Below are 23,922 nucleotides of genomic sequence, written 5' to 3' on the forward strand. Positions count from 1 at the left end.
CTGCACCTAGTCGGAAAGTTGCGAAACACCAATAGGTTTTGCCAATAGGCTTCTCCACCTGGGCTGTCCCCAGGTCACACCTCACCCCTGTCCTGCTTTGCAGCCTCCTTAAGTTCTTGCTTGTCTTGAATGTATCCTTTAACTCTGTTAAAGCTTCTTGCTTGCCTTGGCAAAGGATGTGTGGGTAAATTAGCATTTGCTGTTCCATCCACTTTGCTTCTGGCCTTGCCCTCTACTAGCTTCTGTCCTCTGGAAAGTTGCCTGGACAGGAAGATAAATACAAAGGAGGGAAAGACAGAAGAATACTTGGAGAATCTGCAACCTTTAACCTGGCAGAGAGCCCTTCAAATGCCTTATACCCCTAAGACTCATCTACCAGCATGTATGCATGTAGGAGTTGAGTGCCTTTGTGACAACCCCCACATACATATTTTCATTACTGTCCATACATTACGTTATTTCCTTCACCCACATATATCTGCATTATTGCTTACCCTGGCTTTGACTGGTGGGTGGGTGGAGGGTGTAGCAGGAAACCCCCCCCCCAATCATTCAGTTTGTACAACCTTCACACACACTCACACTCACACACTACATACGCTATGCATCTGTTATAAATTCATAGAAAATCAACCATACATCGGATTTGCACTGTCCCACTTTTATTTTACTCCATGAAGGAAGGACTACAAAATGGGGAAGGTTTGATACAGGGCAGCCATAATCCCTTCAGCATACCAGCACATCCACAGGAGCCCTGCCCAGTTGCTATGCCAACCCTGATGGTCCGAGACAGAGGACCATCAAGATCACAAAGAATTTGCATATGGGAGTGGATTCAGCACAGACTGGAACAAAGGACAATAATCAGCTCTTCCCTCTGGGGGCAGGAAACTGCAAACTCCCCTCTGTCACCTGGAAAGTACTCATGGGGAGAGGGAAAGGGGGAACCAGCCAGGTGACAGGACACTCAGGTTACCACCACAACTCCTCCCTCAACCCCTCCTTTCTGTGATGTATGTATGATGTTTCTGGGGGTGGTCTTGATCTACAGGATGGGAATTTCAAAAGTCTTTATAAGACCTTGCACACCATTTTTTCTGTGTCCTTTCTCTCTCCTGCAAGTGAGGGGAGCACCCTGTTGCAACAGTTCAATAAAGGCCAAGCCTACAGGCTGCTGTTTTGCTCCAAGTTATCCTGGTTGGTGTCTTTGTTTTTGTCCAAGGGAGCCCTCGGATTTTTCCGTTAACAAGGGCATTCCATGCTTGTGGTTTTAAAGATTCCCTACCAAGCTGATCCTTGCCTCACGTTAAATAATTGTCTTTCACAACAGGCTAATGGTGAATGGGAATTTTAAATTTATGTTTACTTTACTACCTTTTACTCTCACCTTCCCTGGAAAGAGCTCAAGGCAGTGTGAATAGTTTCTGTACTCCTCCGTTTTATCCTTGCAACAACCCTGTGAGGTTTTTGGTACAGAGCGAAAGTGACTGGCCCAAGGTCACCCAGTAAGCTTCATGGCTGAATCTGCAATTTATGTGTTTCTAAAGCAAATGTGTTGCTGCAAATATTTACTTAGTGATATACTTGCTTCTTTTTTTAATTTGCAGAGGATCTTGATGATTTAAGAATGGAAGGGGTAACCAGTGTCATTTCTTCTGGGAGCAAATTTAACCAAACCCGAAGTACACATACAGCTGAACCACAAGCCAAGGTCACCTTGAACATCTGTGCTAGGTGTGCCAGGTAAATAATAAGATTTTTGTTTCTTTCTTTGTGCTTCCCCGGGGGCAAATGCTTATTGCATATTGGAATTTGCAACAATTTCGCCCAGCTATCTAAAAGAAAGGACAGGATACATGTTTTTATCTTAAAGTTGGATAGAGGAACTGTCCTTTTTATCCCTGACTTGCAGTGACATTAGAAATTAATTCAAGAATCCTAAATTCTAGACACAGGAGAAGCCACAGCTGCTGGCGCCAGCTTTGAGAAACAGTGGTGTCTGGTGTTTTGTTGAAAGAGGAGGCTTTCTTAATTAAAATTAAATCTTGAGTGGAATCTTTATCAGGTCTTAGGACTTGGCAAGTTCATAAGGAGGAGTTGGGGTTGAATAGAGCCTTTGGCAAGCCAGAGATCTTTCCCTCTTAGCATGGACTATTAACACATTTTTCTGTCTACCACTTGACTTGATTTGTGGATTTGAACACGATTGCTCAAGTTACTTTTGCACATGACACCATTCACACCAACAATGTACCAAATTGTTTCACATACTTATCAGCTTTATGTCACAGCTTGGAACTATTTTCAGTTTTCTTTCTCTGAATTTGATTAGTTACCTGAATTTCTGTGGCTTTTCAAAGATGATCCAGGGTATTTATAGCTTCAAAATGCACCTGTGTAAATTAAGATTCAGTTGCATGTGTGTTTGGGGGGAGTTTCATACAGTTGCCTTTTAACACTTCATAATCCTATCCTTCTGGAAGGAACCTAATCAATATGGAATCTTTCTGGCTTTGGAACTGATTTTTTCCCCATCTACAGTATGAGAGCAAAAAAAGCAAAGCAGCCAAATCAGCTAAGAAGGCAATAATAACTTCGAGCCCTTTGATTTTTTTTTTTTAATGAAGACTCGTTTTTTGAAAAGGAAATTCACCTGACAAAACTAGCCAAACTCAATCACTTAAGTGATTAGCAAGAACATTATTTGTGGGAGGGGTGTGTGTGTGGGACAGTTCTAACTTCTTGACTTCTGCTGCTGGCTATTCTATTGTGGTACTCCAGATAAAGTTAAATACCTTTAAATAAAGGGAACCTGTGATGGCATCAGGATGAAATTTGAGCATGTTCCAGTCCTATTTTTAAACTTCATCCTCTTTGATTTGAGGCTGCCACTTTTTGACGGATGCCTGCTTGGAGATACTGATTGAATAACACTTCCAGAAATACCCCCATGCCCTCGCGTGTAGAATCATAATGTAGTGTTGTCATTGTTAGAGAAATCTTCCCCACCATTTAGGATTTAAACCCTGCAATATAAATCAAGATGCGGTTTTACATCCCTGACCCATAGCTGTCACCGCTGATACTTAGTCCTCTCTTGATTACACCAGAAGACTATTCTGTCAGTCTTTTGCTAAATCAAATGGAACAAAATGCTAAGCCTCATATGCCCAAACAACCAAATAGCATGACAAAACCTGACTGCCCTCAGATGACAGAATTATCTATATGTTAAACTCTGAGCTTTTTCTAGCCTTGACTGCTGCCCCAGAATTTGCCCCGATTAAATGAGGTGAGGATTTGTCCTTTTTACAGTGTGGGTGAAGGACTTGACTGCAGAAGAAGCAGGATTTATAACTGAATGAGTACTTGCTCTGATTATAAACCTTTTTTTATATATCATACAATATATACTCACCATCCCATTGCACAGTGGCAGTACGTGTATGATGCTACTGTTAGGTGGCAATTGCTAGGTGTAATTATCTGATATGGCTTGAAGTACCTTCTGTTCTTGGGATGCGGGTGGCGCTGTGGGTTAAACCACAGAGCCTAGGACTTGCCGATCAGAAGGTCGGCTTTTCGAATCCCCGTGACGGGGTGAGCTCCCGTTGCTCAGTCCCTGCTCCTGCCAACCTAGCAGTTCAAAAGCACGTCAAAGTGCAAGTACCGTAGATAAATAGGTACCACTCTGGTGGGAAGGTAAACGGCATTTCCGTGCACTGCTCTGGTTCGCCAGAAGCGGCTTAGTCATGCTGGCAACATGGCCCAGAAGCTGTACTCTGGCTCCCTTGGCCAATAAAGCGAGATGAGCGCCGTAACCCTAGAGTCGGCCATGACTGGATCTAATGGTCAGGGGTCCCTTTACCTTTTTTACCTTCTGTTCTATAATCACTGACTCTTTGAGTAATGCAGTACCCTGAGATCCATATGGCCTGTTTAGGTCATCAGATGACCTTAACAGATGAGGGATATCTGTTGAATGCAGTCTACAGTGTAAAAGAACATGACACAATGTCATGGGACTCAAATATCCGAAGGATTCCCTCTATCATCCTGCCTGTGCCTTAAGCTTGTTGAATGAGTTTCTTCTCCATGATCCACCATTGGGTGAGCTGCTCTTTGTGGTGTCACAAGAGAAAGCTTTCTTTACAGTGGCACTCTACTTGTGGACTGTCCCCGCCTCAAAACTGTGGAAGATGCTGATATTTTTATTAAGTTAAGACATATTTGTTTTGCCCAGGTGTTCTCAGTGGTTATTTGGGTTAGCCTATCCTGTGTTTTCAGCTACTCCTATTGGTTTATATGAATTTTATGGTTTTATTATAGTGTGATACCTCAGTTGGTTAGAGCATGGTGCTGATAACACCAAGGATACAGGTTCGATCCCTGTATGGGACAGCTGCATATTCCTCCATTGCAGGGGGTTGGGCTAGATCGGGGGTCGGCAACCTGCGGCTCCAGAGCCGCATGCGGCTCTTTAAAGCCTTTGCTGTGGCTCCGGGGCGGAGGCGCGAGGGGAGGGCGCGAGGGGCGGGCGCGAGGGAAGGAGGCGAGGGGCGAGGGGAGGGCGCGAGGGGAGGGCGCGAGGAAAGGAGGCGAGGGGCGGGCGCGAGGGAAGGAGGCGAGGGGTGAGGGGAGGGCGCGAGGGGCGGGGGCGAGGGGAGGGCGCGAGGGAAGGAGGCGAGGGGAGGGCGCGAGGGGAGGGCGCGAGGGGAGGAGGCGGAGGAGTTAGTTGCCTGAAGCCACTGTTCAAAACTGGTCACTGTTTTGAAGGGGAGTGAAGAACACACACTCAAAAAAAGGTAACTTGTTAATTTAATGTTTATTATGTTTACTGATTTGTGCTTTGTGACTGTTTGAGGTGGGGTTTTTTTCTTGGGAGGCTGGGCGGCGCGAAGAGAGGGAGGCTTGTGGTAGCGTCGGGGCTTGTCTCTAGCAAAGTAAGTCCTCGCTATTTGGTCACATGCGCAGCATTGTGGCTTCGGAGCTCCAACACTTGCTTTGCCGGCTGCTTTCAAAAGCGTCGGAATCAGCTGTGCTATTGCTGGGTAACCGGATTGCTGGACAGCCATCTTATCTGCCCATGTGGTCTTCTGAGGTGGCCGCCATCTTACTATAGGAAATTCCACGTGGGAGTTAGTTGCCTGAAGCCCCTTTTTAAACTTAAGCAGGGGAAAGTTTGGTGAATAGCTAACACTTTCCTTGGGGAACGTTATGCGACAGCTTATTGCTGGTCTTTGTCGTCCCACCTTTGTAAGCAGGCTGCATTGAAAGGGGGCATATACACTGGTCACTGTTTTGAAGGGGAGTGAAGAACACACACTCAAAAAAAGGTAACTTGTTAATTTAATGTTTATTTCTATGAGGAGGAGTAATTCTGAGGGGTCAAACAAAGAAATAATAAAAAGTGTCAAAAAAGGTATTTTTATAATGACGAATGCCTCATTATTATATATTATTTACATCAGGCACTGATTATGATTTATGGTACACTGGGGCCCTGATTAATTTTCTATGGCATTTTGGGGCATTGGTTATTGGGCATAGCAAGTTGCGGTCGCGTGGAATTTGTGCTTTGTGACCGTTTGAAGTGGGTTTTTTTTCTTGGGAGGCTGGGCGGCGCGAAGAGAGGGATTATTTTTATAATGACGAGGATGACATTGGGCCCTCATTATTAATTATTATTTACATCAGGCACTGATTATGATTTATGGTTCACTGGGGCCCTGGTTAATTTTCTTTGGCATTTTGTGGCATTGATTATGCAGTCGCGGTCGCGTGGAATTCCACGTGGAGTTAGTTGCCTGAAGCCCCTTTTTAAGCGAAGCCCCTTTTTAAACTTAAGCAGGGGAAAGTTTGGTGAAAGTTTGGTGAATTGCTGCCAAGGAGTGTGGTGGAGTCTCCTTCTTTGGAGGTCTTTAAGCAGAGGCTTGACAACCATATCTCAGGAGTGCTCTGATGGTGTTTTGTGCTTGGCAGGGGGTTGGACTCGATGGCCCTTGTGGTCTCTTCCACATATGTATGTGAGCAGGTCTTCTCCAACATGAACTATATTAAAAACAAACACCGATCACGCCTCACAGATGACAGCTTGCAAGCCTGTGTGAAAATGAAGGTGACGTCTTACAGCCCTGATGTGCAGACACTGAGCACTGAGGTTCAGGAGCAAAAGTCCCATTAACCTGGTTACCTGGTTGTAAATCAAATATTTTAATTAGCTATTAATTTGTCCTTTTTTCTTGAGATTGACAGCTGACTGCACGATCCTGTATATATAGCATTAAGGCCAGAAACAATATATGCAGTGTTATATTTGTTTTAAATGTTGCAATGTTTTTGCGGCTCCCAGTTGTTGTTGTTTTTTCGGAAACGGGTCCAAGTGGCTCTTTTTGTCTTAAAGGTTGCAGACCCCTGGGCTAGATGATCCCCAGGGTCCCTTTCAATTCTATGATTCCATTGCGTATTTTTATATGCTGTATCTCATTCTTGTATCTGTATAGAGGAAGGGCAGGTTATAAATAACAATTCACAGATAAATCTTAATGTAAGTTCTGCAACCAGGTGAGAGGATTTCCATTTATCATGACCATGGATTACCTATAACTATAAAAAAAGACATGGAGCAGATTTTTTGTTTACATTTTTGGAGTATTTATAAAGTGCTAAGCAAGGCTGTCAATTGGTTTTATTCAGAGAAGATCCACTGAAATTAATGAACATGACTATGTTAGTTTTATTAATTTTGATGGGTCGAGTTGTGTATCGCATCCAACATTCTCAAGGTGGGTTACAAGACGTTAGGGAAATTTTTTATGAATTTGACTTGCATTCTCATTGTGGCAAATCTCTTTCTTGCAGCTCTTGCCAAAAGATACTTGGGAATGAAACACTTTTTGTTGAACCCACAAAAATGTGACAATTTCTGCTTGCAACTTTATACAAAAGAATGAGTTACGTGTAATTTCAAAATAAATAGATCACACACTGTCACAAATTATATGATCTGAATGAAATTATAAGAAGACTACCATATGTATGCCAAGTTTGTTGGTAAGCTTTGAAAATACTTGGACCTGGAACTAGATAAATCACACGTTAAAAAATCAACAACACTAAACATGTTATGGAAATGAGATGTATCCAATCACAACAAAATTATTGAGATAGCTAGCATGCTGTATAATTTCCCATGCAATCTTTGTAGCAGCACTCCCTGGTGCATGTATAATTACCATCACTTGTACCTTGGCTTCATAATAGATGGCTAAATGTCACCTAAATCTTTATTGGAAGCCTCCTGGTGACATGAAAATGTGGAGGAATGCATGAGTTCAGTGGATTATGAAGTGAATAAAAGGTTTGTTAATACCTCCTTCTCTGAAAAAATGTCCTGTTGACTTCTGTGGAGCATACTTCTGAAAAAACAAATAGAGGATTCGCCTGTATGGCCTTAATCCTAAATGTACATCAAATTTAGTGAACACATTTTCAATCAAATGTAGGGTAGACTGTAAAGCTATAAGCACACAGTTACTCACACTTATATCCCGTTTGGTTTCAGTAGTGCTAACTATTTACTGAATTGTGCCTAAATGAAAAATGTGTGCAATAAACCAAGAACTACTATCGTTTTGAATCCCATGCTGCTAAATCAATTTCATGGTGAACTCCCTGTGAATTTCCCCTTTTGAAAGAAATGGCTAAGTCTCATTATTTCCAAAACCCTAGCTTTGTCATGGGAAACAAACAACATAAGACAGGAGATTTATGTTCCAGCTTAACCAAAATCTCATGGGGCATAGAATTTCCCTAGTTGACCACATTTTCCCACTGAGTAAATCCAGAAACAACATTGAAAAAAAGATGATGTGATAATCAAAACATTCTCTGTTAAAGAGTTATAGGGTCTGTCAAAAGGAATTGCTCTCTATGTGAAGGAAAAGGAGGAATAACTGCAGCCTTAATTGTCCTTCTGTTGCATAATCTATTAAGAGATTATATATTCCTACTGAGTCTGTCTTAAAGTTGTTTTAGTCCTTTAAAAAACAAATGTCTGCAAGTGTTTTCTGTTTGCTTTGACACATGCAATTATTGCTAAGAGGACAATCCAAGAAACCTGTTTGCCTAATTTTGTAAAGAAAGTATCAAAATGCTTGTTCCCTTAACTATTTGGTATTTTTTAGTTTCATGCTTTAAACCACAACCATGCTTTAATATTGACCAACTATGTATGGGACTGTGACTTAATGCACTGTGTATTGCACAAATAGTATTGTGCAAATGTACAATCTATAACATTAGAACTTCATAGATAAAATGGGGAAATTTTCAAGGCAGTATTTCCCCTCTCTTCCATTTATAAGCAATGCATCTGTTTCTGAAGCAGAATCTAATACATAGTAGTAGTAATTTCATGTATCACCTTCACCCTAAGGTCCCAGGGTGGGTTACAACTCTTCAGCAACCACATTTAATAGCTTTTGAAAATGCAAGAAAAAACCCTCGCAGAAAAGGTTTCCTCCTGAAAATTTCAATGTATGACATTTCCTCAGGTATTAAAACATTTTAGTCTGATGCATTGAAATGTTGTAGGGATTTGGAAACAAAATTGATAGCATAGGTGCCCTTAAATAAATTTTTAAGTACTAAAAACCATCATCATCATCATCATCATCATCATCATCATCATCTGTATAGCCACCCTTTGCCTTAAGGTCCCAGGGTTACAACAATTTGACATCCAGCATTAAAAACAGTTTAAAACAAATTGCAAACAGATATGGGCAAGCAGGTGTATTGGTAAATATATTAACTTGGAAACATCTCCAGCTCATTCATATAATGAAACTGAAGAGGATACAGTTTTGAATGAGTTATGTTTTCAATAACAAAGGATGTAAAACTCAGGAAGCAACACAAGTTTTGAAGTGAGGCATGTTTACACAGGTGTTGCATCAGTTTTTAGCAGTGCGTCTTTACAGTTTGGCGGTATTGATTTGGTTACTGTAGTGGCACAAACAGGAATTTGCTCCACTGCAATTACATGGGTTTCTTTGCTGTAATTTGGCTCAGTGTGGAATTGGCTTGGTGTTTACATTATTTACTTCATTGAATATTTAGAGGAAACCAGTCGTCTGCTTTCAAAAGTTCTCTTCTGGCTTACGTTAGCATATGCAAGCTTTTTGTGCCTTATATTGCACCCTGGAAATTGTAGTTCCCATCACTAGTCATGACTGTGAGCTGCTCAGAAATTTAACCCATTTCCATGTTTTAGATCAATACATGGTACAGCAATCTTAATTATGGATGTTTATATTTTAATGCTTGAACAATTGTTTATTTCAGTTTTCTTGTAAACAGAAGACTATTTTGGTATGAAATGGTATATAAATTAATAAATCATATAAGAAGTTTCCAATAAACTTCTTTATTGTCTCAATTAAAGAGAAATTGCTTACCAAGCAAAGGGCTATTCGATTGTGTAATCACTGAGTTGGAAGGGACTCAAAAGTCCAGTTCCACTGCTAAAGCATCCCTAATAGGTGACAATCATTCCTGTGGCTTAAAAAAACTCTACTGAAGGTGAGTTCAACACCTTCTGCAGCAGTCTTTTCCACTCCTGAGCATTCTACTGACAGGAAGCTCTTCCTAATGTTGAGCTGAAATCCCCTCTTTTGTAATATGAACCCCTTGGTACAGGTCTTAGCTGCTGGAGCAACAGAAAATGAATCTGCTCCATGTGTGTGCAGTAATTTAGAAGGATAATAAACAGCAGTTTAGAAAGAAAAAAAATGTTCCTTTTGGAATTTTAAGGCAATGTTGATATATTTTTTCATCAGGCATGACAGGTCAGACACAGGCTAAATTTAAGAAAAGGTTGAATAGTTCCATTACACAGGACATTAATTCTAATACTAATGCTAGCTATTGGATGGAGGGGAAAACAGGAGAAGACTGTATGGATACTTCCTCCGCACGGTTTTATAAAGATGCAGTGGGAAAGAAGAGATGTGTCTCATACAAATGCTGTTTTCTATCTGCCCCCACTTTTCTGGCTTGGAATGCTAAGAAGCAGTCTACTATTATTGGCTTGTTTTAATAGCAGATTACAACTGTCACTGGTTTGTATCAGAAGCAATTTATAAAGGGCTTCCAGTAAGATTTTGTTTACTTTTCACTAGTGGTATGTTTCAGAGGAAGCTGAGATTTTTCTTTTGTATCTAAAATAGAAAATGAAACTTATTTTCAAACAACAACAGCAAAACCTTAATTCCTTAACCAGGCTTTATATTTGCCTGTAGCAAGTAAGCTTTGTATTATCTGACTCCAGTGCTCTTTGGTGGCCTGTCTCTGACTGTTTTTCTGTGAAAAAGCGATAGTTTGTTGTTTGTTTGTTGTTGTTTTTATTAACCGAGTCTGCTAACATTAGCTGGAGTAGAAAATACACCCATGCCAAAATTCAGTGCATTTCTAAGTCATTTTATGCCACAGGTGGTTTTGTTTTGTTTTGTTTCTAGAAGGATAATTCCAAGTTTATCTATCTTTATTAATCACAGAAAAAAGTGTAATGTGCTGTAAAACCCTATGCATGTCTACTTATAAGTATTTTCATTTAACTCAAAGGTAAATGTTTACAGGATTGCTGACACAATATTTTGTAACAGTGACATTTGTTAGGCTGAATAACCTATCAAATGAAAGAGAATCTTTAGTCTTCAATGGAAATTTTGTACCTACATCTGAAACCTAGAAAGGTTAGTACAGGTTGGTAGTCGAACGGCTTGGCTCCCAAACAAATCGGCTCCCGAATGCCACAAACCCGGAAGTGAGTGTTCCGGTTTGCAAATGTTTTTCAGAAGCCAAATGTCCAACGTGGCTTCCACAACTTCCAATTGAGTGCAGGAACCGTTTCGGGAGTCGAATGGACTCCCAGAACAGATTAAATTCGAGAACCAGGGTACCATTGTATTTCATATTCAGATAATATTGAGGCCTTAAAGTTTTATTTGTGGCTATTGCTATAGTATGTGGCCTATAGCAACATTTACTATAGTAAGTGGTCTGTAAATAATAGATGATCCCTTTTCTAAATAAACTAGTGGGGAATGTATATTTTAAAACCCAGTATAATGTGAAAAATCAGACTTCCAAAACTAAACCAACACATATGTATATCTTCCAAAATCTAGGTGACTCCTGGTTCATTTGCCCAATACAGTTCTTACATGGCTGAGCATTCCCTAAATATGTGCTTAGCAGCACAATCCCATATATGCCTGTTCAGAAGTAAGCCCTGTTCATTTCAATGAGGCTTACTCTCAGGTAGTTTTGTATTAGGTTAATCTAAGCGCCCTATTATAGGCTGGAGCCTACAGAAGTTTGCAGCAAGAGTCCAGGATAGACTGTGGTGGTCAGGACCATGGACAGCACAGTGTGGCAGCTGGTTTCAAGGTTAAACTGGATGCAATTTAAGGAAACAGTGCTTGAAATATTGCGCCACTCATAGTCTAGAATCAACTATGGCCTCAAATAGTCCCACAGGAAGGTGAATGTCTTACAGCGGTGGAGTGGACGCTTGCAAGGGAATGAGTCTTTTGAGTCACAGGAGGGAAGTAAGATTACATCCCTATGCACAGTGGATGGATACATCACCATTGGAGCTTCCCTTCCATGGGAGCATCCTATAGGTGGGTTGCTTCGGAGGCTTTCTCCTCAGATGGCTCCTAAACTTAGTCTTCCACACCCTTTGTCATTGGTTCCCTTCTCTGACAGCATGGGGAGCCTAGTCTTGGGCCATCACGTTGCATTAACAAAACTAAAATAAGATAGGCATAAATTTGAAGGGTGGTAGAAATAGTTTCAAACTCCATTCTTGAAATTCTGAGGGATTTGCTTTTAGGGCAGAGAATGAGCATTCAGACTACTTCCATGTATAATGTCTATTTTCACCCTTCATGTATGATATACATTCACATAGATATAGCCCAGGATCTGTAGGGCTATTGAGCTTGGCACTCCGCATGCAAAGCAAGTCTCTCTCCCTTTCTCTCACCAATCTGAGCTCTGCATATTCTCCAAAGGACCTGTCCCGAAGGTAGGGAAACCCTCTGAAGAAGCATTCAGTGCAGTGGGGGTGAGCTAGCAGGGGAAAGAAACACCTTTTGGTATACTTAGTAGGTTCCAATGCTCAAATGGTGACTGATCTGTGACTAGCACTGGTAGGAGGAAAGAGAGTGGAGTCTTAGAAAGGATAGTATGGTTGTTGACAAAAATGTTTTGTGATGGTCCCGCCATGGCCAAACCATTCCCATGCCTACCCTGATCTGCAGCAAAATCAAGGAAGCCACTTAGTTGGTTTTTTTGCTTGTTATCTTGAGATGTAAGGGACAGCAGGGAATTTGAGGCAGCAATGGGGATGGGATGAGAAAGTAAAGATGAATAGATGCAATAGGGTAACTAAAGAGGAGGAGGAGGAGAAGGGAGCAGTAACTGGTGCATTAGGAAAATTACATGTTCCTGAGATCCTAATGCCTGAGACATTGCTATAGGGCAGGGAAGAGGAGCAGAGAGGTGGTGGTTCTCTGGCTCAAATTAAAACCTGAGCCAGACTTGGAAATACCTGAAGATGAGAATTTTAAATCACAGAAATTTGTATTTCAACTCAAAGGACTACACGCATTGGGACATCACTAGACTCATGTGTTGTGCTTCTTCATTGATGACTCAAAAGTGCTTGTTGTTTTTAGTAATCACTGAATATGTACAGGAATGAGCTCAGCTCATTGAAAACCATTTCAGGAAATACAAAATGAAATTCAGGCTATGTTAATATATTTATGTTTTATGATTATGGGCAATGGGAAAAAAGAAGTTATGTAGATGTTCCAGATGGATCGTGTCTCACATTTCTAAAACTCTGCAAGATGTGGAAACTATTGCCAAACTTTAAATGAACATTCTTTCATATTGTGATAATCTGCTGTAGAATTAGCAACTGACTTCCCTAGAGCTTCAGGCTGTAATGAGTAATTGCTTACAGTTCCCAGATAGTCTTCTATATTAAAAGTTATCAGAAGAGTGAAATGGATGAGGTTTTATCAGAAAGAACACTAAAAAGAAAGCCTATAGTTAATTCCACAAAGCAATTGTCAGTTTCCAACTCTGATGTCATTTCATGAACATTTTTAGGAGTGGCTGCAGAAAGTAAAACAAGTAATATGATACACTTTTATATACTTGTTGTTCGCATAAAACCCTGTTTAAAACTGGAAAGAAAATGTGGCCTTGATACCACCTGTGTGACATAGATAAGGATTCAGTTATTCATTTTACATTTTTATCTTGCCAGGAGCATGTATGTCACTTGCGGGTCCTTCTGGATCCATTACTGTCACTTGAGACATAAGTGGCCCCAGTGCCATTGAGTGCCTTCTGTCAACTTCAACTGATGGCCCCAGATAGTAGCCTACCTATTGTTGTCTGTGTTGCGTGGCAAGTTACCTCCCCCAATGAAATGAAGACACGGACACAATGATATAAGGTTAATGGGCGTAAATGGCCACAACTTTATTGATTACGGAAATTGAAGGTATTGGCCTTAGGCATTGGCTCCTATCGACTACCCGGCATGGTGACCGGGAAGGGTTGAAACACAACCGCGGGAGTCCTGTTGAAGTACGCCAACTAGGATCCCACGGGTGTCACCGCTCGGGGGCGTGCCGGGGGCCCTACCTCACAAGGCTTCGGACAAGGCCACGCCCCCCGGAGTCCTCTACCGGACTACCAGTTCATATTGGGGGAAGGTGATGGCGCTTCCTTCCCCCCCTCCATTTGTCTAACCATTGCCCTGTGCCAATGCCTAAACGCCAATGCCGGGAAAGTTGTGACGATTGCTACGAGGTAGGCGAAAAAACCAAAAGGCAGGAAATTGCGCCAACTTGGAAAAATTCCTACCAGGCCCCTTGCGGCGACCAACCGGAGTCCATAGCAAGGCCAAGACTAGCTAATCTAAGGGTGGGTGGGATGGGAAAACCGCTCCTCAGCTGGGCGAAGGGGAAAAGAGGGCGGTCCCCGGGCGTGCCTGGCCCTAAATAGCCCGGGCCACGCCTCCCCCGCCCGCTGATTGGCGGGCAGGGTTGAAGACACACCCGGGGATTCCCCCAAGTCTCGCGGGGGCAAGGGAAGCCCCCGCGGATGTGGGAGGAGCCTGCCCGCAACACCCTCTCCGCTGCAAGGGCGGAAAGGGCTTTCTGGTAATCTCCAGGTTAGATTTTTGCAATGCATAATATGTGGGTCTACCTTTAAAGAAGCCTTAGAAAAAGCAGCTGGTATAGCACTCATCAGTCTGATTGCTGATGAGGAAAATGGAGGAAGGAGTAAGAAGAGGAGCAATATGCAACTGTTTAAGAGACATGTGCCCAAATAGAATTACAGTAGAGCATGGGAACTAGCCATAGGCTTCACTGAAAAGTGGGTTTTGAGAAAGAATGAAGCATGAGAGGTGAAATCTCTTATCCTGAGGAGGTAGTTCCAGGCATACAGTACAGCAAGGGTGAAATGGTGGGAGCTAGAAGCAGGTGCTTAGAGCTGGAATAATGAAGATCACAGGCAGGGAAATATCAGGATATAAGTGTGGGTGTACCAGGTGGATGCAAGCTATGAATGGTTTTGAAGGTAAGGGCAAGGAGCTTGTGTTGGATTTAGGAAGCCAGCGTAGGGATTTAAGGTGGAACATCACAATGGGGTTTAAAATGCTCATTTCCCACTAGTTCCATGCTTGCATGGTGGAGCAATGAGGGTCCAGCAACAAATTATTTTAGCAGCTGAGTCCTGGATAGGTGTGAAGAAACTAGGGGCAGGGGAGAAATTCTCTTCACCTGGCATTGAGAGGCAAACCTGTCTAATTCACACTTTCCAAAGCAATACAAGAACTAAAACACTGCTAGCTTTTGAAATTCACACTTCTCTGAATTTTGCAATACAGTTCTCCAGCCAAGTAATGCATACAAACATTAAAATAATGTGGTAAATCTTCATGAATTCGTCTAATCTTCTTTGGTTGCTTTTACAACTTGGTTGCTTTACTGAGAGAAAGCAACTCAGAGAAACCTTAACTGACAGCCTTGCCCTTCCCTAGAAGAAGCCAAAGTGAGACAATCTAGCCCAGAGAACAGAAATTTGCCAAGGCAAAGATAAAGCCAAGGCTCTGTGCATGTTCAGGAGGGTGGATTGCCTGTGGATAAATAAAGTGTACAAGGGGATCAGGCTTAGGAGGAAAGATAGAAAGTTCAGTCTTGGACATCCAAGGATGTGCCAGTGCCAGTTGTGGCACGAATTGAGGAAACAAAAACTCACATCTGGGGAAGAGGAGACTGGAAGAAGGTGACTGTGGCCCTCAGCAGCTGCTGAATCCATGTTTCTGGGTGTCACTGGGCCTGATTTTAGTTAGTATCTGCACCCATCCAGTGTAGATATGTGTCTTCTATGTCCTCTTTTCCATTACATGTAGGATGGGGAACAAGGCATATTTGTCTTTGATCAATCTTTCTTATTCTATATTACTGAAATTCCTGCCAAGTAATTTGGCACTGTAGAGAGAAGCCCACCTATGAGGTTGGATATTTCCGGCGTTCCTGAAATACATTATACATTTTTTTAAAGGCTATGAATTTCATTTGTAATTAACAGCTATATTTATAGAAAGCACAACTTTTTTTAAAAAAGGAAAAAACAGATGCCAAGAATATATGAATATATATATAGAGAGAGAGAGAGAGAAAGCAAAACAAGAAGAAGCTACAGGCTTGCTATTGCTCAGCTAACTTCAGTAATTACTGAGTCTTAGAAAATACTGTGACTGTGAACAAAGCTTTTCAAAATTGTGGATAAGAAATCTTTTCTACTTAAGTTCTCTTTCCTATGTGATCTAAATGTGTGATATTTTACTACTTTGCAAATCAGAAGCTCATCCAGTCCAGCTCTCCAATCTTCCATCAGCATGAATCTGCATTCATACACCAAGTGTTTGCTACCTAAAACTTAGCTTGGAACATCCCAGCCAGTAAGCCATGGGGAATTGGGGAATGTTAGTTTAGTCTCAGAAATGGTTTAGCAAAATCATTGAGACTGAACAAGTACGTTAACCAACCCATTGTACCAGCCTTGATCAGTGCAGCAGTCATGAAGATGGAAATGGACAGAGCTTAGTCAGCGCTTACCTTGGAGAGGTTAAAGAGAACCTTTATCTGCAATGCTTTTCTAGAACTTGAATCAGCTCCAGGTAGGAGACACAGGAGACTAACAGTGGTTGGTATTCTTAGGCCAGCTTTGGTAAGAGGCAGAGCCTCTCGCCCAGCTCCCAAACAAAGCTGTCATCCCACTGCTAACCCCGGTGGGCTGTGAATGGAGCTCAGTCACACCAGCCATTTCCATAGCAGCTGTTGATGGAGCAGCTTTGATAAGTTATCACTTATCAAAAACAAAACAAAAAACCCTCCCAAAGTCCTTAGAAAGAAATTGCTAGCTAGTCTCAAATACGTATTTTTGATAGGAATATTAATTAATGTTTTAAAAGATATACTTTGTACAACTAATGTTTTCAATGGATTACATGGTAAGGTATAGACTCAATGGTGGCTTTTGAGAGGTTTCACTGTGTGGCTACTAGCTTCCACTACAGAGCACCTGTGTGAGAGAAAGAGGACCCGGAGCCCTTACTGGAGGTATGGAGAGTGCTGCCCCAGCTGCATGCAGGTCCAGTTCATACCTCAGATCCTTGGATGAAGGGTGGTATATAAATTTAATAAATGGAATAATAGTATCCACTGCAGATACAAGCCAAAGAGTCAACAGCCCATGTTGGGCACCATTAGCAGCTGTGTACCTGTAAGGCACTAAATTATCAGCCAGCAGCCTCCAGCCCAGGATCTTTCAACACTTTTGTAAGGGCATCAGCCTCCTAGTGGTGCTTAGCAGTGCAAGCTGGCAGCTGTCCAGTTGTCTTGTGCATTAATCAGTGGAATGTTCCATATAACTTCAAAATTGATTCCATTTCAATCATCCTAGACTGCAAGGAGATAACTTGGCAGAAAGAACAGAGGATGTATCTGTTGCGTCTCAGACTCTTGAGCAAGAAGTGCCACAATCCGTCGGTAAGTTCTTGAAAGAGCTATGCTACCTCGCATGGAATAATCTGAACGACTCAATACATACTGATAAAAACACATTCAAGAATATCTGCTGGGAAACTTTTTAAGACCAGTTTTGGTGGGAGGTAAATTCCTTTTTCGGTTACCAAATTACAGTAATGTGTGGAAAGAAATTTAGCTGATCAGACCCTGTTCCTTACTATTTAAGTTTGTTTTCTTTGCTCTCACTACTCTTCACACTCCACTCCCTGTTGAGATTAGACTTAACACTGTGTGGAAAACGCTGATGCAACTCTTATTTTTGAAGACAACAGCACAATGCTGAGGCTTTGCAGAATTAAAGTGCTTATCTCTGCTGTTTGGATAATGATGTATAACTTGGTTAGCAGGCACAATGTGATTACACTCAAAATACCTCTCCTGTGGCAGTTTGTTCTTTATGAATTAGCTAAAAATCCAGAACTGGGAAGTGCCGAAGCTCAGTAGGAGCAGACCATCTGCTTTGCATGCAAAAGTTCCAGCTTCAGTCTCTAGCCTCTCCAGGTAGGATTGGGAAAGAACCTTATCTGAAATCCTGATAGCTGCTGATCTGATTCAGTGTAAGGAATATCCCTATAGAGCTCACAACTAAATGAGTGTTATGGGGGATGGGAGTTTCATGAAGTTTAGAATATCTAAACTGGTATTCTGGGGGCTTGTGGGGGAAGTGCTGGCCTGGGCAAAGGCAAGGCAGGACCCTGGGCAGCTCCCAGCGAACCCTACTGACTAAGGTTTGGAAGAATAGGCCTGCCTATTTCCAGTTTCAACTGGAGCTGTTCAGATACGTCTCCTCTTGGGCAGAGATGACTTGACCACAGTACTCCATCCTCTGGTAATCCCAGATTGGATTGTTGCAATGAGCTGTACATGGAGCTGCCCATAACTCATAAGCTATGGAATTCTCTCCCCACAAAGGTGCTACTCACTAAGCAGCTTTTAGTAAACACTGAGGATGCATCTCTTTACCCTGAGATACGTGTTGCCCTGACACTGAGACGTGTGTTTCCAGGATTCACAATATTCCTGTTACTTTAATTGTTTTAAATGTTCTTCATACAGAATTTTAAATTGTAACCTGCCCTGGGACCTGCTGGTGAATGGCAGGGAATTATTATTATTAGTAACAATAACAAAAACCATTATGGTGATGTTTCCTCAGCAAAGGATCAGGGTTATCCGGAAACTTAAGAAGGCTCGTGAGGCTTTCCCTTCCAGTGCCTCCTCTCCCCTAGCAGAGCTGTCATGCAATCCTTAGAAAGCCTCTAACTTATTCTGAGGTCACATTTTCCTAGATAGCTATGGAACAGGAGAAGTTACAGGGGAGTCTTCGGATGATGGGGGAAGACTTCCTCAGGCCCAGATGGTATAGAAAGGAGTACAGAGTTAAGTGACTTTTTGATAATCTGAATCAGAGTCGACCTTGGAGTAACACTGGACCAAGATGTAATGGCCATGATACAGACTCTGTGTCAGGTAATATGAATATTCAAGGTGTTGTTTCACCTTTCGTAATTTAACATTAAAATTAATGTTGCGTCCAATCAACAAATTTTGTGGTCCAGTATTTTACTATGTGAACTATGACTTGCAATATATATCTACATAATATATTATGCCAATAGTTAATGCTAGTTATTGCAAACATTTGTTGGTCCACGTGTTTAATGTAAAACATAGCCAGTGGGTCAGTTTTTTAATTAAAATTATATGTAGATATATATAAATACTTGCATAATCATTAGTTCTGGATTCCATGGTTTCAGTCTGCTGTTCATAGATAATAATTGCTTCATCAGAACATAAGTCAGTACAACAGTATTTTCTGACAATAGCAATTATTTCTGGATTAACAGTGTTATCACTCCTGAGCAAAGCTAGTTGCTCATCGTGTGGCAAAACAAAGCAAACTGGCCCCAGTTAATAAGGCAATGCATGGATGGCAATATATAGGCTGTGTTAAAATAACTGTGCGTGATACAGAAAGGTCTGTAAAATGACTTTCCCACAACGTTTTTTCATTATGAATGAACACTATGCGCACTGTGATGTGGTGGGATAAGTGTTTATCACATCCTTTAAAAAGTTTTGAAGCCCTAATGTCTTCCATATTGTAGTAAACCTTGCATTCACAATGCTGTTCTGTCGTCTGATATTTTATTGGAAATTTGCCACTTTTCCATGTTGAGCAATGAATGGTTGGTTCATGCAAGTTACAAATATACGCAAAGGTTAGCAAATGCAGATTCTGGGTCAACTGACACAAATCAATGGTATTTGCCCAAATATTCAGCAGCAGTGCGCAAGGGCAGCAGAGCTGCATTTGCCAGAACGAGGATGATGCTACCAACAACTCAGAGCTCCCTCCCCATCCCTTCTCTGTCTGGGTCAATGCATTGTGGCCATTGGGATGGCACTGCTGGTGCCCTGCTGCCACCTCCAATGCTACTGTAAATTGTTTCTTAGATGAGAAGTCAAGAAATCACTTACACAGCTATGAAGTTATTTAAATAAGCTTTCATTACCAGAGGAGACTTCTTTGGCAACCCAGTTTTAACTAAGCCATGCCAAGGCTAGATCAGCTGGTGCTGAGGTTTATTACAACAGGATACTCTTTATTTTGTGTACTCTTTCCTCCCCTCTCCTGGCATGGCTGCAAAAGGGAGATCGGACCTTTCATTTCCAGTATTAAACAAACCAGAGTTCCTTGTGATATCAGCACTTGGAATCAATGTGGTTGGCTTAGCTTCAGTTGATTGAAACAAGCTAGCTTCAAACCATAATGTACGATACTGGTCTTTTCACTAAATATAAACTAGCCACACTACCCTGAGTTCAAACGTAATGGGGAGCTATGATTAGTTTAAACCCAGAAGCAGATGCTTCTGATCTCATCTCCACAGCTGCAGTTGGTGTGCGGGAAGGGCACAATAATAAAAAATGTTGTTCATTATTCTTTATTGCCCCCCCCATCTTTTAAAACAGCATCAGTGCCTGGAGCAGAAATTTCAATGGAAAGCAGTGATGAATTGGAGAGTGTACTCCAAGCAGCAGAGCAGGTAAGAATAAGGACCGTATATATGCTGTCTTCAGTTTTATGAACACAAATTCTGTAAATAAATACAAACAAACCCTCAGTTTTTCTAGATTAACTTAAATACATTTGGCATGAAACTGAAGGGAATACTGGAGGTTTTGCGTATCACATTCCCTGAGCGCTGGACTAGAATATGAATCACATTTAACTAATTAGTTGGTTCAAGTTTTCAGAGTCAATCAGAATATTCAGCATGTATAACTGTCAGTGTTTATGTATAAACATGTACTTCCAGTTTTGCAAGAGCTTAGGATTTTTAAAGTTAATTTTTAATATGTAATTTTAAAGATATATTGGCGGAATCAAGACAAAGGTAAGCACTTTAAAAACCTGTAATAGGAGGTGTGTTAGGCATCTGCTTTGCAACTGAAATGAATCCACCTTAAAAATTCTGAACTGTCTGGATCATATGCTATATTTTTAATACTATATTGTGATGTAAGTATAGCTATGATAGTGTTCTCTGTCAAACTAAATCGTATAATCTATTTTTGTTGGCTTGTGCAAGAGTGTGCAGTGGCTTGTTCTCCACCAAAATAGGGACTGTTTTTCATAAGGTGTTTTATTACAACCAAGAAAGCAAGTCTTAATGGCACATCTTGTACTCATTTCAGCCTCCCTTGATTTTCAGAAACTAAATCAAATAAATGTACTGACATTCATTTCTTAAAATGAGTTTATATAACAGCATAACCTCCTCACACTTGTTAACATCACGGAACAGCTTAAGCGCTTGCGAACTTTTATCCATGAACGATGCAACTTCAGTCAAGGTTATTTTGCAATGCAGTGCAAAATTTGAGTCCAAAGCATATTGTTCCGCATCGGTTAAAAAGAAAATGGGGCATTTGTCACTTGTGGAATATATACGATATGCCTCACTCCTGATTTTAATAAGCTGTGCTGAGAGCCATTTTGGATGAAGAGCAGGGTAAAAATGCTCTAATTAAATAAATAATCTCCAAGGCTTTTGGTTCATAACTCTTAATTTACTTCTAACTCCTATTCTTCTGCCCAACTCACATTGTTACTTAAGTTTATGTTTTCAATTTTTCGTTACCAGACCAAAATAGATGAGATGCAGGAGAACTATGATCAGATTCCCACTGTTTTCGGTTCAACAAGCAGCCATGGGAGAATTCTCAAATTAAATGGGAGCGGCAAACAGAAACCCTTTCCCTGCCATATGCCATTTCCCTGATCTAAATCACCCACCCCATTACTATTAGTCAAACTGTGGAAATCTCTGTATCTTCTGCTGTTGGGTGGCAATTCAGAGCAGAGAAATGACATAGGTAGAGAGATTATATTCTCCCTTCTTCCAGTGCTGCATCTCCAGTCTGGTTAAGGGATGCTCCTAGGGACCTCTGAAATGAAATGTAAGTGTTGGGATATCCAATTTATGAAACTCCCATGATTTGTCTGTTTTGGCCCACAGTTTCAAAGTTCCATTATTATTTCTTTTTCCGGATAGCACTGTTCCTTCCTTTATACAAACAAAGAATTTTATCTTCACTGTCTTTTCCTTGTTGGCACATAAATAGCTCATTGTCCTTAAGTTTACCAGTTGTACTATTTTTTATGTTTTATTTGTAATTTGGTGCATGTGCTTTTGTTTTCTATATCTGCTTTTAGCTTAGGTGGCTAATGTATGAATAAGGAGGTTATCTGTGAAGTAACCTACTTTAAAACCTTCTCCAAAACATCAAACCAAGACGTTCCCCCCCCCCCAAGCATCTTGGGATAAAATTTTTATGTTCTAGCCTTTCATATTTCTTCAGCCACAGACATTCACATCTGGAAAGAACACAGAGTACAGTCTCAGCCAAGTGCTGATTTCAGCAGTGCAATGATCCTGTAAATTCTGGAAGTCAAGAGTTGAAGGGGTCATCCTGGGTTTTCAAATAGGCTAGTGGCATCTACAAGACAACATATAATGTGTTTTCCTATCGTTACAAAGCAATTCAATATCAATTTATCTCTTGATAGTTTTTCTTTTTTCCTAAAGTTTCCATTGTTTTGAATATCGTGCCTGCTTGAAACTCAGCTGAGGAAAAATGAAGATTTAGGATGAGGGGAGATGAAAACCGGTTGTGTTCTTTGTGGCTTTGGAGAGGGCAGAGAATAGGACAATCAGAGAAGTGGTGCTAATTGGAAATGTAGTGACTATTTGCAATGGGAAATAAAGAGCAAATAATTACGTTTCACCAAAATGTCTTTCACCAAAGCAGACCATTTACCACATACATCTTTTTAGATGATTCTACCATATAATTTGCCTTTGTGTCATGAGGATTTGCAAAGGAAGCTATGATAAGTGTTCATTGGCTTTGCTGATTCCTCTAAGGCAACCCCAAAAAACTACTGACCTGAAGACTTCTTATTTAGATTCCTGGCCTTCGTTTCTTTACCAAATAGCGGGTGTATATGTAACTTTCTATCTTAAATGTTTATAACACTATTAGTAAAAGGGCCACTCTTTATGAAAATCAGCACTGTATTTGAACCTTTGCTATCTTCAGCAATAACGTAAGATTTTCAATCTCAGAATTACCAATTCTTAAAAACAAAAGCATTGCTTCTGTCTGTCTTACTACATGCAGCCATTTGTGTAGGTTTTTCCTGTCCGCATCAGCATGAATCATGGTTTGGGAAGGACTAGCTCAGTATGATTTTGGCGTAAAAATGTGCTGGCATGCTGCCTGCTATACAGAGCAGAAAGCTTGTAATTTCAATTACATGGCATTTCAAGTAGAACGGACCTTAATGTTGGACATAGGGATTAAAAATAGCTGTCAATATTGCAACAAAGCTCTGAGGAGGATTATTATTTTTAGATTACATGAAAAAGGTTGACTCGTTTGCAACATGTGCCTGAAAAAAGCTCATGGAGCAAAAAGATTGAACAGTTGGTGAACTCTAGGAGGAAAATGAATGACGTGAATTACCCTGCATGCAGAGTATTTCATTAGTTGCTTGGAAAGTTATCAGTCTTCTTATATCCTCCTCAGGCAGGATTAATGAGAGAGACAGATTCACAGGAACACGGAAATGTTTAACCATGTTCTGAAGTCTGTGACAAATATTTCCATTTCATCTTGAGTAGATGAAGATTGTTCAACTGCTTTTTGTCCATTCTTTTTTTGACATTGAATCATTTCATAAAGTTGAAACTGAAACTGGAAAAATAAAAAGTTCAGCCAAATTAATTTGTATGTAATTTTGACAGGAGCTGATTACTAAATAGCAATCTCCAGATTTTACTGGCGTCAGTATCACTGAAATACATTTCATCTTGGCTCCTTTTTTAGTTGTTTTCCTGAATTGTTATTTTCAGCCTGACATTGGCCATTGTAAGATTCACATTAGCCTTGTCTGAGAAATGAAAAGCATGCTTATGCACCTCTGAAATGCCATCGGGAGAGAAGTTCTAAGAATAAAATCATCCCCAGAAAGTGCAGAATGTGTTATTTGTTCTCGTATAAGAATTATAAAAAGCACTACGCTGCAAAAACGTTGGAATATCTGTCCCCAAATGGTGCTGTTTTCACATTCTAGAACTCAGTATCTATGCAGTGACTTGTGGTACTTGATTTGGAACCCTGTGTGCAACACCTAACAGATGGCTGTTGCTAA

At 40.9% G+C, this 23,922-nt stretch overlaps 1 protein-coding gene across 3 annotated transcripts in view; it reads left to right on the plus strand.

The window, feature by feature from the left end:
* The window catches only part of LOC308592802 (uncharacterized protein C8orf34 homolog), a 98,652-nt gene that overhangs the window by 49,263 nt on the left and 25,467 nt on the right, over positions 1–23,922 (plus strand). For all 3 annotated transcript variants that reach the window (XM_081204661.1, XM_081204659.1, XM_081204660.1), the window contains exons 8-10: positions 1,611–1,746; positions 17,071–17,156; positions 20,175–20,248. In XM_081204661.1, the coding sequence (XP_081060787.1) occupies positions 1,611–1,746; positions 17,071–17,156; positions 20,175–20,248 (296 nt within the window). The remainder of the gene's footprint in view (positions 1–1,610; positions 1,747–17,070; positions 17,157–20,174; positions 20,249–23,922) is intronic.

The sequence above is a fragment of the Podarcis bocagei genome (assembly GCF_964188305.1).
Source record: "Podarcis bocagei genome assembly, chromosome: 8".
NCBI classification, from domain to species: domain Eukaryota; kingdom Metazoa; phylum Chordata; class Lepidosauria; order Squamata; family Lacertidae; genus Podarcis; species Podarcis bocagei.